General features: G+C 40.0%; 1 protein-coding gene across 3 annotated transcripts in view; it reads right to left on the bottom strand.

Moving 5' to 3' along the window:
- Window positions 1–17,490, bottom strand: part of FHL2 (four and a half LIM domains 2) — a 43,363-nt gene that overhangs the window by 2,630 nt on the left and 23,243 nt on the right. For 2 of the 3 annotated variants that reach the window (XM_082064716.1, XM_082064715.1), the window contains exons 2-5: window positions 15,375–15,473; window positions 12,347–12,526; window positions 3,803–3,977; window positions 1,138–1,307 (exon numbers count right to left, since the gene is read on the bottom strand). In XM_082064716.1, coding sequence (XP_081920842.1) covers window positions 1,138–1,307; window positions 3,803–3,977; window positions 12,347–12,502 — 501 coding nt within the window. In that variant the 5' untranslated portion in view covers window positions 12,503–12,526; window positions 15,375–15,473. The remainder of the gene's footprint in view (window positions 1–1,137; window positions 1,308–3,802; window positions 3,978–12,346; window positions 12,527–15,374; window positions 15,474–17,490) is intronic. The other variant, XM_082064717.1, reaches the window with a different exon arrangement.

Consider the following 17,490-nt stretch of genomic DNA (forward strand, 5'->3'; position numbering starts at 1 on the left):
AGTATTCCTAAGAAGGCTGTAAAATCACACAGTTTAATTTTTCTTCTTTTCTTTCCTTAACAGAGATTCCCTGGGAATCAGACTTGTATGTGGTCATGCTACCTAATACGTGTATTCATTTGTGTCTTTGCCTCTTTCCCAAGTATTTTTGAGCCTGTTCTCAAATGTGGTTAAAATTGGATGCTAGACAGATTTTTTTAAGATACAAAACTCTTAGAAGCTTCAGAAAATTGATGGACGGATAGGACTTTAGGTCAAAGGCTGAAAGAAAAATTTAGCTTTTACCTGTTTGGTTTTGCCTGTGCAACAGCAAAGATGGAGGCATTTCTGGCCAGCTGGGATGTCTGACCAGACTGCAGCTTTGCCTGACTGGAAGGGCAAATGAGCAGGTAGCACCCATGGGAGAAATCAGTGTATTGTGGGCACAGGTGGTGGTTGGAGGTGTGCAGGGGGTCGAGTGGCACAAAGAGTGGCAGTGGGAAAGGGAGTTCAGTGTGGATGTAGCTGTAGTTTTGATTGGTTTTGCCTACGCATATATCCATAGGAAACAGATGTGCTAGTTTCTTAACAAAGGAGACAGGTTTTTTTGTTTGTGTTTTGTTTAGTTTGTTTTTAAAGAATTTTAAATTTTTTTATCTGTGTAAAGAATTTAGGAGATTCACAAATAAAAGGTCCTTAGCCTAGAAAGTCATACTCTGAGCATATTGAGTTTACCAGTGTTTATTTTAGGAATGGTGTTTGCTCTGTGTAAAGCTTATCTCTCTTGAATGTCATTAGAATATTTAAATATGATCAGCATTAGCTCATCTTCCAGTTCGAATGTTTGGTGTATCATATATGATGTGTTATACCGGAATGAGGTTATTCCAATGCAGAGTTGTTTGGCCTCTTTTTTGTTTCCAAAAATGTGTTCTCTGTATGCTTTCAATACTAAGAGATCTTTAACCTTGAGAAAGGATTCTCACTGTAGTAAGTGCTGTTCCTGGTGCAGGATGGGTGAAATCATATCATTCTTAAAATCAGCTGATGCTGAATTTTCTGATACATAGAGAAAAACAAGATATTCTACCTACTTGGATATAAAATGAGGTGGGCTTCAATCCCTTAGGTGTTAAGTAAGTAAAATAAGAGCACTACCTTCTTGCACTGGACGCACTGCATGGCAAACTGCTTTTCGTAGCAGGGTACGCAGAAGTTTTGATTGTCCTTAGGGATGAAGCTCTTTGTCCCAATAGGCTGTTGGCAGCGGTAGCAGATAAAGCAGGTCTCGTGCCAGCTGTTGCCCTTGTACTCCATCTTCCGAGTACCTGTAATGAGACCAGAGCATCGACTGAACTTCTTCTGGCTGAGGCTGACACGATTTGTAGCTCTTGTTTGCCTGACAGCTGGCTGTCAGCCAATAAGCAGCGCAGCTGTGAGCAGGGGGCTATTTCATGTTACCACCAGCTTTGCATGGTATTGAGTATCATTGTAAGTTTTGGAGAGTGAGCAGTTCTCCTATAAAAAAGAGAAACATCTACTGCCAATAATGAAGGCTTAGGATGCCTTTTAGAGTTAATGATGAATTCCAATGCACAGGAAGATTCTGGGGAATTGGTGAGACACCAATAAAATCTGCTGTTAGTGCTGAATGAAGGTAAGGCCATTTCTCATTGAAGTTTGACTTCATTCATTCCAGGTCCCTTTTGTTTCTTTTTCAGACAACTGCAAGATACCTGGTTAATTCCTGTCAAGCTCCTTGCCTCCCTTTCCAATGAAGTATATCACTGCCTGAGAAAAAGAACTATTTCATATTAGCTCTGTGTCCCTATTCCTATCCTCGTTGAAGTCCACTATAAATTTGCAATGTTTTCCAGCTCTGCATCACCTATCCTAAATGTCTTTCTGTCTCTTGAAACTTTGAGTAAGAGAGAACCTTTTTCTCCATCTTCTGTTGTATTTAAACTGTAGTTGCAAAACTCTTTAATCACTCCTTTACTGAAAAGCAGAAAAGCAGTATGGCAGTTAGGAGCTAAACATGCTTCTCTAGAATGAAGTTTTAGGGTACAGATACTGCACTTGACAGGTTCAACACACTGTATGATGCCTTCTTGCATGGACAAATTTCTTTGCATGCTCTTGCGCACCAGTCCGAAAAAGGAGATGTGGAGGTTTGTTTTTTTTGAATACTCTAGAACTTTATTTTCAAATTTTTAGCTGTTCTGTCTTTGGGGTTGTGTAGTCATTGAAACACAAGGCAGGGGGAGCCTTGTTTGTTCACTGCAGGGCTGAAGTCAGTGGGAGTTTAGTTTGCAGAAGGACTACAAGATCAAGCTTGTAATTACTATAGTATTTAATGGGCTTGTCATGGTAATGCTTTATTAAATCTAAATTGTGCATTTAGTGGAGCAAAGCAAAGGGCAAGTGTAGCATCAACAGTTTCCATAAAGGGTATCCAGCCACTTGCTGGTTCTTTCAAAATGAATTATGCTTCAGTTGGTGATCATAGTGCTCTGATGTAGCTCTTCTACTAATACGGTGTGCTGGGTAAGTAGAAAATACATGCTGGCTGTACTGCTCTCTGAATGTGGTGACATCATGGCTATCTTGAGTAAGCAGCTAAAGACCACTTGGTGGTTGTAAAGTTTCATAAAAATTGATTTCTTCTGTTTCAGATTATAATAGAAGAAGGTATTCTCTGGGTCGCTGAATCCAGCCTCCATTAGTACGTATCAGTCCGTAGCTGGCATAATAGGCAAAGAGGGATCCACTGGGCAAATAAGCTCACTGATCATGAGGATGAATTTGATGAACAATCTTAAAAATACATACATATATGTAGTTTCAGCTTTAAAACTACCACTGGCTATTACCAGACATGCTAGTTGTTAGTGCTGTATTGTAAAAACAGGTGCATATGGAATGATAGAAGGAGGTGCATAAACTCAACCATGAATGAATAGGGCTATATGCTTTTAAATATGGTCAGGCCTTCATTTTTGCACCTTAGGTGCACAGCATTGAGGTTTTCAGCTTTTTTCTAAGACAACTAATGTCAGAACCAGCGAAGGAAAAATTTTACTGAAAAAAGTAATTAGTAATCATTATGGAGCACGTATGTAGATTCTTCAAATTGCCTTTTAATATTTTATGTCTGGACCAATATTCCTTCCACTTTAAGCCCTCAAATCATCACAGAATGCTATACTGTTGACAAGAGCAGATGAAGTTTTAGCAATCTATTACTATAAACTCGTGTTTCATGTTGAAAAAGAAAATAGCTCTTTCCTGTTTCTTCATATCTTCACACTCAAGAAAGACCTTAGAGGCACTTTGACCAATTTTTCATTTTTATTGGAGGAGATAAATTTAGAGTAAATACATAAAAAGCAAAATCATGAATTAAGTAAGCTGTTAAATTTGCAAGCTGCCTCTGATCTTCAAGCAGTGGAAGCCAATCAAGACAGAGTACAAAGTTGGGATTGGACAGAAAAATCAGTTTTGGTTGTCCAGCCACCAAAAGCCTTTTAACAAATACTGCAATAGCATATTATAAATCCCATTAATAAAAATGCTAAATGAAATAATTACTAATTTTCAAGAGTAATCCATGTCATGCGAACAACACTTTTATCATTATCCGTTATGAAAATTATGTATTCAGGTCATGGAAATGACTTAGAATGCACCATAAACTGCATTTTCCAGAGTTCACTAGGATTTATCAGAGGTAGTGAAGGGAAAACTTTGTCACAAACGTTGCTGATTTTGGACTTGATATTTAGCCTTATCTTTTCTTAGTACAAAAAGCGAGCATCTTTACCTGGCATAATAGTCTTCTTGCACTCATTACATTTGGAAGAGTATTCGTTGGAGTAGCAATCAGTACAAAGTAGATGTTCTTCTTTTGCAGCAAAAGGTTTGTCCACCAGCGAATTCTTGCACTGGAAGCAGTGGAAGCAGGTTTCGTGCCAGTGACGGTCCTTGTAAGACAGATCCTGTAGGAATCCAAAACCACAGAGTAAGCAGAATAAACAATTTGCACAACTGGAAGCTCAGAGAATGTAAAGCACATCCAAATCTGAACCACGGCCAGGAGCTGATTTGCACAGCTCAAGAAAACAAAACGTTCCGATGGAGGTGAACTTATTTTGCTGTGATTACCAAGAAGAGCTCATGACAACTATTGACCCTTTTTCAGTTCAAAGTAACCTTAATTTTTTGTATGCGGCAGAGGAACAGCTAATTTCATTTAGGTATTTCCTTTGAGAATAAAGTCACATTTCCGAGTTAGATTAAAAGTTGTTAACCTTACAGATACAATAGACTTTCCTTATTTGTCTTGGCTATTGCTGATTTCTAGGTCACTTCAAAACTCTTAATTCCTGGACAAAAATCCTTTTCCCAATTACTTTCTGGTATTTATTCAGTTCAACAGATTTACACCAAGGGCAGAATTGGTCTGATCTCTGTTCCTTTTTTTCCCCACTGTGACTGAATTTTACTGACTCTGGTGTTTTTATTTACTGATGTTTCAAATGTGGATCAGACAGAAAGATGAGACCACATTGAACCTGCAGCTGGTGATCCAGAACACTCTAGCCAATGGATTAGCATGTGCATCAGACTATTTAAAATACTCTCTGCATTGCTATTTTTATTATTAAAAAACAAAACAAAAGAGAGCTCTAAAAATTGTGACCTAAAGGGATGGCTTGTGCCTTTTAAGATTTTAATTAAGGTGGCCTAATTATGTAACACTTGAACAGTGTCTTTGGACTTCCAACAAAACGAAGCTTAGGTCATTACAAGAAAGGGTGTCAACCCCTTTGGTTTGAGGTGGGAGGATGATGGGCTAGTGTTGTCATGAATGGGGAGTATAAAAATTCAGCAGAAATAATGTATCAGATTCTAGCTCAAGATCCACTATGTGATAATTACAAGCACTGAATTAAGCTGGTTATCTGAAGGAAAAGAATGGGTTATAGAATATCAGATTTTTTTAATTGTGTAAATTGAAGCATCACAAAGTGTTTAAACAACCTGGCCTAAGATGCTGTGTGTCAGTACAATCATAGGTAACTCCACATGTGCAGTCTTAGCCCAGAGCAATAAAAAGATTCTGTGTATTTAGGTTAGCCTAAAATAAATATGCTTTATGTCTGCAGGAACCTTGTTGTCATAAATAGCTAACAGGAAACACTGAAATAATTTTGCCTAGCTCAGCTGATCTGTGGTAACTTCTTAAACTATAGTAACTTCAGTCAGAATTTGACTGTGCAACAAAGAATTTTGTTTGGACATCTGTGCTACTCACCTACGTTTCTTCAATCTCCATGAGTAAACAGTTGGTACCCAACGTGTCCTTCACCTGGGTGTCTGCGCTCTGAGATAGAACATCTAAGCTTCCAACTTCACAGCTTTCAGACAGTTGTGTATTCAGTTTGTCTGATCTCAGAGGGGAATAGAATTTTCAGCAGCAAAATACAACATACAGCCAACAGAGTTGCCCAAAATGTGAAATTTTCCTGCTAGAAAATAGAATGACAACAGATCTGGTGTCTTTTCCGCTTGCTGCCTTTCTCCTCCTTTCGCAATACTCCACAAGCTATTTTTTTAATCTCCAAAATTCATATGCTGATAACTTGCATATGTTCTGCCTTGTGTTATCAATAAAATTATATCCTGGAGAAGGTGCATGCCTTTTAGAAGAGGAGTATTTAAGACAAGGATTAAGTGTCAATGATGAAAGGTTTAATTCTTGAGTCAGTTATGATGGCAAGGTTGTATAGACACTAGCTGTGGTGAAAGCAGCAGATATTTCATCATGGCACAACCCAAAGTACCCAAGATACAGACTGACTTGAACGACCTTTAGCTGCCTTGGGTGATTATAACAGACATTGTCATGAAATGTAGAGGGAGTCTAAGATGTCTGGCTTTGACATGCCTGCAGCAGAATATTAGACTGATGAAATGGATATTTTCTTCTCTCTCTGAATAGGTCACATCTGAAGCAAGGAAGTCCAGGGTACTGATCAAACAGTTTCTGCATCATGGTTGTTCTTAGATCAGTGTAATAAAGTCACCAGAGATCAGCTTTGGTCTGCTTTGATGTGTTGTGTATCTAACTTTAGCCCTTGGCTTGTACATAAGCTGTGGCTGTATTGATCTGGAACAGATTCTAAGCTGGAGAAGTTGTATGTGCAAAGCTGACTTCAGGCTTGTCTGACCGTTAGGCTGGTCTTCAGTTAAACTGGAAGAGCATTAAGTTTACTCTGTCTGTGAGCTCTAGGTTACACTAGCTAATTGTAACCTGAATAAATCTCTCCATCACAGAATGTCAGGGATTGGAAGGGACCTCGAAAGATCACCTAGTCCAATCCCCCTGCCGGAGCAGGAACACCCAGACGAGGTTACACAGGAATGTGTCCAGGGAGGTTTTGAATGTCTCCAGAGTAGGAGACTCCACAACCTCCCTGGGCAGCCTGTTCCAGTGTCTGTCACCCTCACTGTGAAGAAGTTTCTTCTCAAATTTAAATGGAACCTCCTGTATTCCAGTTTGTACCCATTACCCTTGTCCTATAATTGGTTGTCACTGAGAAGAGCCTGGCTCCATCCTTGTGACACTCACCCATCAGAAGGTACAAGTGATATACAATTAATTCCCATTTATTGCGTAGATTTCCAGGAAGAACTAATAGAGAAAATTACCACTGTGGACTCAGAACTGGAGTGTATCGTTAAAGTATTGATAAGCATGACTTCCCAGCCACTTTATCCAGCCTGAGGGAAACCAGTCCCCGGTGCTACATATTTTAACTATAGTTTTAAATGCAGCTTCTGATGTTGCCTAAAAGAAATTTGGAGAATTACTCTTTTTGCAATTGATCTGTGCATGTCTATGAAAACTAACAGCCATGTGCTCATTAGATAAAGCACACAGAAGCACAGATAAGAGACTGAAGAACTACCATGGATTGACATTTGATAAGTGGAACAGTGTTTACATATATAGAGATGCATGCACACAGGTGCTCATGGACACAGTCTGTCCTGCACTCAATTTTGCAGCTGAACTGCAGAGAGCTCCAGACCAGTTCCAGATGTGCTGCTAGTGAAAAGAGAAGGAAGGCAATGCCTCTCTGCAGAGCTGCAATAAATTCTGTAGCAGAATTTGTAGGGAGAAATATTTAACACTTAATTCTGTTGCATTTCTTTTGAGCATGGAAAATAATCCTTCCCTTGCCTGGTTTCATTTGAAGATAAAAACGAACAAGATTAGCAGTCCCTGAAATGACTCAAATTTGAATGGGTGCTTTTCTCAGCCTGATCTGAGAATCAATCTCAGCTGAAAATTCCTGCTCAGCGTGCTTTGGGACAAGCAAACGAGCAGTGAATCCTGGGGTGTTTCTCAGATGTCAGAGAGTTGGCCAAGTGGAGGTGCTTTGTACACAGATAACTGACTGTGAGAATATGATGCAAGCAAAACTTAATGCAGATCCTATTTGTATCCAAAACACTTGTATCCAAAAGATTATCCCTTGCGAAATGGGTTTGAAATTTATGGTTTGAAAAGCCATTATGTGCTTTTCAAGCAATTTCATTTTCACTTATTTTCCTTATTTCCTTCCCAAAGAAAACTTTGTCAAGATAACTGTTTTTGACATTGGCACAATCACATTTGATAGTTCCTCCATAGTTCTGTATAGTTTTGATCCAGCATGGGCCTCTAGGATGGGACTGCTGATGACTACTTTATTTTTTTTAAACTAATAGAGCACCAAGACTAGAGTTACCAGGTAACTGGGTTAAGCACAGGCTCCTCATATCCTGCAACTGTATTGTCTTCTACTCTGGCTTTATAAATCTAAGTAAACTTAAGCCATTTTGTATTACCTTTTCTTCTGAATTGGCTTTCAGCAGGGACCCAACAGGAAGGAGATTAGAGAGATTATTACCAGAAGAGTAACTTTATATGCAGGCCACAATGCTCTTTTCAGAAGGCTGAGCAGAGGAAATGGGGTATGACAACAAAATGCTGTGCAGATTTTAGCCATACACACCCTGTAGCAAAATATTTAAATATGCTAGACTAATACTTCCCTATGAAAAGTATGTTTAGAAAGGGTGAAAATAAGTGATATAATGTGCTGAAGCCAGAACCTTAATCATGTGGGAAGAGATGGAAGTGTCTGTTTCTTTTACCATTCCACTTCACAACAACTAGTCTGATGTTCAGTAATGCACTGAAAAAGTGCTGCATCTCAGGAAAGGGTTTAAACATTAAAAATTCAGAAAACAACTATTTTTCCCTTATCCACATTACTAGAGGCTTTATTTTTCTGTTTAGTTTGAGTGCAAGACCAACCCTTTTGATTCATGTTTGGCTTGTGTGCTGACATTGTAGATTTATCTCACAATCTCCTTTTCATTTCATTCTCACATTTTGCAGAGAGTTTGCACCCCCTCCTGCTTGCCAAGGCCAACTTGTGGACTGCATTAAACACTGGATTACTGTAGGTATTTCCTGTATTTGTGATGGTTTCTGTGCCATAGGCCCTGCAAGGAAACTATTTTAAAAGCCAAAATCAACCAAAAGTCATACTTCAACAGTTAAGCAAATGAGAACATGATGGATGGATTTCCAGAAAGAAGCGTGAAACTGTAGGTCTGGTGAGAGTTCACCTGGGATGTAGTCAAAGAAACGCCAGTTCTTTTTAGAAGGAGCAAATTTTGTTTAGAACCTGTTGGCAAATGGATAATGTGTCATAGCTGTGAGAGAAATAGCATTGCGTTTTTCTACTGCCTGCCAGTGCCCCCTGCCACTCAATTTATGAGACTTTTAATCTGCTCGTGAAAGTTTCATAAACATCAGCTAGAATTGTTTACAGTTAATGAAATGGCCTAAGTCCAAAGGTGTCATTCAGGCACATGTTGTTATTCTTTAAAATAGATTGGTTATTACTCAGTTACATTTGCAGTTACCCATCAATTACCATAGGAAGACTGAAAGCTAGTGAAGCAAATTATCTCCTGATTTTAATTCAAAGAAAGCTTGTTTTCAGGACAGTTTGTCTTATGGGATCTCTGTGCTGTAGCTAAAACAGAAGGTGAAAATCTGGCATCAGTTTGACCCTCTCAGAGCCTAGTGCTGTCAAAATCGGAGTATTACCAGAGTCTGAGCAGGCTTAAGTTCAACTTGGGTGAGAGTTGAGAGAGCTTACAGCAGCCTTCTAGTACCTAAAGTGATGCCTACAAAAAAGCTGGAGAGGAACTTTTTACAAAGGCATGTAGTGACAGGACAAGGGGTAATGGCTTTAAACTGAAGGAGGGTAGATTTAGATTAGATATAAGGAAGAAATGCTTCGCTAGGAAGGTGGTGAAGCACAGGAACGGGCTGCCCAGAGAAGCTGTAGATGACCCATCCTTGGGAGTATTCAAAGGTCAGGTTGGATGGGGCATTGGAAACCTGGTGTAGTGGAAGCTGTCCCTGCTCATGGGAGCGGGATTGGAACTAGATGATCTTTAAGGTCCCTTCCAACCCAAACCGTTCTATGATGCTGTGCACCAGTGCTGATACACTACAGTAGTGTCAGAGAGGGAGAGCTGTCTGTCCTCCTGTCAACACCTGTCTTACTTTGGTGTAACCCTTTCAGGTATGGGAGGGCTGCTTTTAACTGGGAGGGCTGGTAGGAGAGTTGTTTTTGACCACTAAGAGAAGAGTCTTCTTGCTTGTTTGGTTAGTTGGTTTTGTACAGTAATTTTCACCCAGACCAATAAGTATGTGAGTTGCTATCAAAGCTAATTCTTGCTTTGCACTCTTTTAAGAATCAGGAGCTCCAAATTTAATCCTAGTTGTTAATCTCATATTTTGCAAGTCCTAAGAAACATCCATAGGCTATATAGCCATCTTCAAGAAGGAAATTCTTCGCAGGGTGAAAATAGAAACATCTCAACTGCAGCTGGGTTCTCAGTTCAGCACTCTCTGTGCAGAAGGTGGCTGAGAAGGGACTTGCAAAGGAGGATCTGAGGTGACAGTTAGGTGGAGCTTTTCAGGTTGTAATGTGGATGTGAATATGGGTGTCTCTGCAAGATGCAGAGGCCTGGATGTGACCCTTTCTGTTAACACTGTCACTCCATTAGGTTTTAGTTCCAAATTTTACAGCTGTATGAAGGCTATGTCAGAACATACAAATAAATATGTAGTCTATTTTGTACATGCAGTAAACATACTGGCTTTATTCCTAAACACAGTACCTTTTGTCTTCTTTTGTTCAGGGGAAAATAGAAATGCAATGTGTACAAAGATATATATATAAAAAAATACATATGTGTCTGTGTATGTATATATGTGTATTTTTATTATATGTTTATGTACTTATGAGCATATATGGTTTAATGAGGAGCAGAAGCATAATTTCTTGTGACTTTGTGTTTCAGGGTTGAATTATGCTCAGCCACACTGTGCACAAGCTTTGACTGAAACTTATCTTGTGGCTGAGGCACTTACAAGGACTCTCTCAAATGTATTCTCTGGTGTCTATTTCTGTCATTGAAAAACTACTCTAGTTTTCCTCTCAGTGGGACATTAATAGGATCTCTTTTTCTACTCAACCACATTTTTTTTCCAGAGAGTCTGTAGGAATGTAAGTTCGCAACTTTTATCCATCCATCAGAATTTGGTTAAAATTGGTCAACACATTCAAAAGCTGCAGCATAAAGTATAGACAGGCACAAACAGCACTCACAGAAACAAAAAAGGACACATTTGTTTCTGGCACACTTTATAGCTCTTTAAGAAAACTTTGTTTACTATCTTATAGTTGTGTTTTCCACATATAGTTCTGGTCCTTTACATATATAAAATATTCCTATATTGCAGACAATTAGGGGTTTTTGTTTCTATCTGCTATTAGAGTGTGTATTGCCTAAAAGTACAGAAAAGCAGTATATCGAATAACACCCACGCTCCCTAAATCCATAAATCTGAGTTGAAAAGTTCAGCTTGATTAATTCCTGAATACTTTGTCCGAGATTTGTTGAAGCTGGTCCAAGTTTTTAAATTCTTGAATATCAACACATGGAAATATCTTCTCAGGGGATTAGAAAGAGACCTTAAAACAAAAGCCCATTCTGGAATGGGGCAGAAGTATTTTGCTTTTTCAGGTCAGACCAGCTGTATCTCTTCTCTAATCTGAATATTTATGAGCTGTAGGAAAGCTGGCAGTTTTATACCCTCTTACAGATTATTGCCAGTTCCCTGTCATGATGGTGAAACATTCTCACCTTTTTAATGCTTCTGAAAGTGGCTTTGCTATTGATTTGCCATTAGGGTGAGATAGATCAATTTGGAAGACATGAGACATTTATTTCTCCCAATCTGAGTAAGCATATATTTTTATATATCTGAACTAGTGATAGGGTGGTAGTATCAATAATAGTGACTAATTGGTGTTTGCAGAGGTTTGGATGAGCAATGCAGCAAATCAAACATCAGACCTCATACCAGTCAAGAATCCCATCGCCATGCAATGCAGATTGCTGCTCTAGTGCAAACTCAATTTTCCAGTGAAGCTCTTGGTCAACTTCAAACAGGTCAGTTTTGTGCAAGGAGGATGCATATTGGATGAAGTCTTATCTGTAGCAGCCCACGAAACACTTCACTGAATGGCTCAAATATCATCTGTATTCATTCAGTCAGAGTAAAACTGGTATGACCTCCAGTTGTTTTGGTTAATTTAAAAGAAATGCAGGTGGTCACCTTTGTATCAGGTAGATGTTTCCATGTGGCGCAGTCATACAATAGCTCAAGCATGCAAGGCCTCTGCACTCTCCTTTGCAATCTGTAGTTAGACCGCACTATCATTCTGTATTTAAAAGGCTAATTATTCTGTATTCTGACTTATTATGTGGGTCAACTTTTGTCAGACTTTTGTGGTCCAGGAGTTGGCAGATTTTCTTTAGCATGTCTTGTCTCTCGATGACAACTGAGTTGTGGTCACTGCAAAGCCAGCGGTGGCTTAGTTCCCCCTGACCCTAAGGTAGACAAAATCATCTGCCACCTTTCCAGATCTCAGCTGGCCTCTCCTAATGAGTTAGAGATACTTTCTAACATCAGATGATCAGATCATTTTATGCCTTACAGGAAGAGAGGGGTGTTCTTCCACTTCTGTTATTATATAATATAAAAAGGATTTTCCTAGTGAAGTGGTGAAAAGCAGATACAGGGGTAAAGAAAACATGCTCTCCCACCAAACCAAACCCCTAAGTAGCTGTAAAACTGGATTCTTCCAGGTGATGGCACCATGTCTCACATCTATCCAGGCTACTCTTTCAAGATCTTTGTAACAAGACATTGGCATACCTTGCAGTCAGCACCTATAGGTTTCTTGCATTCCTCGCAGGTGTTGGAATAAAGGTTCTCATAGCATTTCACGCAGTAGGGGCTGTCCTCCTTGAGGATGTACTTCTTACCAAACAGGGACTCTTTGCAGTGGTGGCAGTCAAAGCGTTCAGTCATGTTGTTGTCTGGAGTCCAGCTATCCTGTCACAAACACAGAAATAGGCACATGTCAGATTGAGCTACACATGACCCAGTCCCTGAGAAAGGTTTATCAGTTCTGGTTTATCACACTGTACCTCAATTTTAATTCAACTTTCAGTCAGATAAATCAACAGCATAGGAAGAAACTGGATGATAAATTTTGCAGTGCTGGGTAATGACAGTAGCCCATCTACTTCAGCCTTCCACTGACCTGTCTTTGACCAGAGCTGACGTTAGAGATGAGAAAGAGGAATGGGGTTTCATCAGTAGGTCCAAAGCAAGAAGCCATCTTTGTAGGGGATGGAGGAGGCCAAGTACATTAAAAGGATGAGCCACCTTATCTTCAGAAGGAGCAACATGTCCTCCAAAAAGAAGGAGAAAAGTTTGCATTGCATAGTCATGCACAGCTTATTGGGCATCACTGTTAGGTGCTTCTGCTGCTTCCTTTTCTACATTCTCTATGAGCCGATGTCTGGCAATCATTGCATTGCAGTGAGACACCAACCCTCCATCTCTGCTTGTGCATGGGACTGTTAACAGAGGAGATGTGGGGTCAGTGATTGTATGTCTGATTCTTCCCTGGGGCAGCTGAATGAGTTATCCAGCAGCTGTGGTGTACTGCGACTCAAGTAAGATCTAGCTACCCTGGTTCAGGCAAATGTCGAATTATGATTATCGATGGGGAAAAGCAAGTGGAAGGAACTGCAAATAATATGTCAGCTTGTCTGAATTAGGGATAACTGCATTTTGCTCCTCAGGCCTTGTAATGTCTTCAGCATTTTCTGGATGCACACACAAACAAGGACACAAATGCATTTGATTACTTGCATGAATGTTCATTATCACCTGGGACAATTGATTTGGGGTTTCATTGGAGACACTGGCTTCTTTCTTAACCTGAGGCTTGCAGTGTGTCTTACACCTGAAATCTGTTTGGACATTACAGCTGGAGCAGGGCATAGCTGCCTGCTTAGAAGGGGAATTTCCCAGGCAGAAAGCACGTTCCACCTGGACTGCCTGATCTTCACTGCCTGCCAGATCTGATCCCTTCTTTAAGCCGCATTTGATCTATAAAGCCTTAAATGCTTTGGGTACTAATGGCGTAACTGGCTACCTTTATCTTTCACACGCAAGTGACATTTACAGCAGCTACGGTCCTTTTGCCAACTTCAGCTCTCAGTTTTAAACTAAAAGTTGTTACTTGCTTAGTGTTCTTGGCACAGGGTGCTCGATTCTGGAGTTCGTCCTCTCCTGGCAGTGGGAGTCACCATTAGGACATTCTGAAATCCTGTGTTCTCCTCCAGGATTTCAGTTTTTGTCGTTATCTTGTATTCCCTGTATTTGGGTTTTGATTAATGTTTTAGGGCAGCCTGAATGGGCAAAGTTTGTTTTCATGTCTAGAAAACTTTTTTTTAAATTTATTTTATTTTTAATGCTCTGTCAACTGCTGAATTGTGTGGTGACTAGCACAGACGAAGGGTAGAACATGTCTCAGCTCCTGGAAGGTCTTTTGAACTCCAGGTAACTCCTAAAGAAGAAAGTGAGACAAACTACCAACCCCCAAAACGTGCTTGGAAGAATAACCCCTACAGTTGGTCATCTGTGCCATGACCAACCCAAAAGGGGTAGCAGTCCAGCTGTTTTGACCCTACAGATGATGTAGGGATGAACTGACTCATTTTCTTATACCAAAGGGAAGTTGGGAGTATGTTAGGTGCTCTTGGTCCTTAAGGAGTAGACAGGATCAAAGGGACTGATAACAGAAAGATTAAAAGTAAGAAGAATTACGCTGAAGAGAGAAGTGCAATGACTACCCAAAGTTCCCCTCTATCCTGTCTCCAACAGCAGTGCCTCACAATGAAAGTGTAAGGGAAGAGAGGGAGAAACAGGGCTGGTACAGCATGAACTTTCCGTAATATCTGCGTCCAGCAAGCTGGTCTCCTCTTGAGACAGATATGCAGTATTTATTTACCACAACATTAAGAAGATGATGGTGCATTTATTTTCCCCTCTGTTCTGAAGCCATTTACAACCCCAACCTACATAACACATTTGTACTTCCCATGAAAGAACTACAGAGGACTTAATTTCCTTCCAGGAGTTATTTCAGCAAATGAATGGAATCAGACCAGTATAAACTGATGTGTATATGTATGACTGAGTCTGAGAGAACCGAAAGCTTTGTCCAAATAGTCTGTGTTTAGGACAGAAATCTGCACTTTTTACCAGACTGTGTTAGATATTTTTACCAAATGATACAATTTAGTTGCACAGTAAATTTGCATTATTACTAAGTTAAATTGTGAGCAGAAACCATTTCTTAACTTGCATTTTTCACCTCTCTTCAGAATTAGTTCTTTCCAGCCCTGAATTAGAAGTAGATGTGTGATACCAAAGAGTAAAAAATTCCTCTGCAGTCAAGATGTGCAAAAGCAAAAAAACACAGACTGTGATTCCTTTACAGGTTTATACCAGTTCTGTTCTTCATCCAAAGCTGCTAAATGTATAATATAGAAGTGGTTTGTGACTGGAGGCAGGACTTTTCCCTTAGAAGTAGATGTTCCTGTCTCTTGGTCACAGAAGGTTTCTTATTGAGTGCTGTGTTATTTTCTGGGTGCTTTCCACAAGAGCAGAGGCAAGCATTTCTTAATAGATTTATTAAATGATTTATTTATCTTTTGATAATTTTTAATAATCTACTTAATAATTATTTAATAGTCACTGACACTGTTTTAGAAAATAGCCAGGCACTTGCCTCACTATCCTGGAAGGGATCTAGTTTTGTTAAATGTACTCCAAGTTTGTTACAGTGGATTGTCCCCCTCACCCTGAGGAAGGAGAGGCAGACCTGATTTCTATGTCCCAAACAGCCTGAGGGGTGAACTCCGCTCTGTTAAGACACTGAAGGTGCAGCTCTGGGTGGGTTTTGAGGCACAACTGCAGAGACCTGGGAAATCAAAAGACAAGAAAGGAACATTTGCATTTTGGTTTTAGTTGAGTGAATCTTTTATTAGATCTGGGACCAGTTTCATATTCAATATCTCTTAAAGTTAGGAATTCAGGTTCATGTGGTTTCATTCAGAAAGCTGGAATTTGGGGTGAAGCATCCCAGATTCCAGGCTGTTTAGATCTGGGGCTTGGACTGGATCCCATGATCTATTATGTAGCATTCTGAGGATATTTTACAGTTTTTTTTCTCCTCTGGAGAAAATGAAATCTGAAGTAATTATGGGTCCTGTTTACAGAAAAATTAGCAGGAATGTCAAATAATTTCACTGTTGTCTTACAAACAAGACACATGAAATCATACTGAGCAATGTTTTATGTTTTTGCTTGTCACATTCTACACGTGGTACTTTACATCACCAGTCCGTTTGTTTCTGTCACATAAAAAAATCATGCATAGCTCAGTGTAGGCTTTATGCACTGCTTAATGCTTAAATCACAGAATCACAGAATGGTTGGGGTTGGAAGAGACCTCTGGAAGTCAACTAGTCCAACCCACCTGCTAAAGCAGGTTCACCTGGAGCAGATCGCACAGAAATATGTCCTGGCGGGTCTTGAATGTCTCCAGAGAAGGAGACTCCACAGCCTCTCTGGGCAGCCTGTTCCAGTGCTCTGGCACCCTCAAAGTAAAGAAGTTTCTCCTCATATCCAGATGGAACCTCCTGTGCTTCAGCTTGTGCCCATTGCCCCTCATCCTATCGTTGGGCATCACTGAAAGGAGTCTTATTTCTTCCTCTTGTGTTTGATACTTGTTGACTGTAAAGCTTTGTGGGCCAGAGGCTCTACCTTATTTCATCTCTTTCTGGTACAGAAAGGTCCTAAGATTTTATCACAGTAGTCATCTTATGCTTTTTCAGATTGCTCCCAACACTATCATGAAAGACAAATTTATTTCTCTGCCATACAGTCTCCCTCCTACAACATTAGACATAACAAGTACATTTCCGAAAGGAAAAGAGCTTTCCAATTCCAAAATGATTCTGTGCCCAGAAGTTACAGCTTATGCCAAATGTTACCACTACCCACATAGTGTCTCCCAGGATGTAAGAACTGTTATGAAAATTACTTTAAAGTTAGTAGGATGCCTTAAAAACTATGTCTCTTTCCTCTTGTTCCCCTGTTTGCTCAGTCTCATCTTACTAGCAGTAATTGTTAAAGTTATCATATTACCTCCTAAAAATTAGGGCTCATAATGTCATTAAAAAATTATCCGGTGTTTACCCATCCCATGATACTATTGACTGCTGGAAAATAGGGCTAGGTCTCTCAGATCTTGCCTGCTTTTTCAACTATGTCTGCAAGCCTAATACAAGATGTCCTGTGCACCTCTGGTTTCAGCCGCTCTTGGGGGGTGTTGAACACCAAGAGGTGCAGATGTACACGCACAAGAGAGAGAAAGAAGCCAAGGGGAAACTGTCTAAAAAATGTAGGAGTTGTTTAGTTTATTCAGCAAAGTGAAGCTCTGATCTCTTGCTGTAATGGTATGTGGAGACACCGCATTAAGCCCCTGTAGATGCCAAAGGGGGCCCTGCTACTGACCCCAGCTGAGTCAATAGGGCTGGGGCTCTACCTGTGCCCCTGGAGCAGGATGTTCTGTTCACCACCTGCACAGGAAATAAAAGGTCTTCGGAGACACCCATCTTCCTCCATGGTGTACACACATTTCTCCCACCAGACTTTTTTCAAGAAGAACTGTGCACATGGAGAATTTTCTATCTGTTTATTTTCCTTCCCTTGAGAAAGGAAGATTTGTGTCTGGCAAACCCAGTGACATAAGCCATGCAGGTCTAGAGCATTTGGAAACAATTTATGTTAATGTTCCAAAGGCTAAAATGCAAAGATTTATGATATCCTTTGCAACTATGAACTAGCAGTTCAAACTGTGCTTGTCTTTCTGGCAAGAAGTGATTATTTTCCTGTAACTTAGCAGCTATTGCCACATTTGTTATCTATCATCT

The sequence above is a fragment of the Streptopelia decaocto genome (genome assembly GCF_964273445.1).
Source record: "Streptopelia decaocto genome assembly, chromosome: 1".
NCBI lineage: Eukaryota > Metazoa > Chordata > Aves > Columbiformes > Columbidae > Streptopelia > Streptopelia decaocto.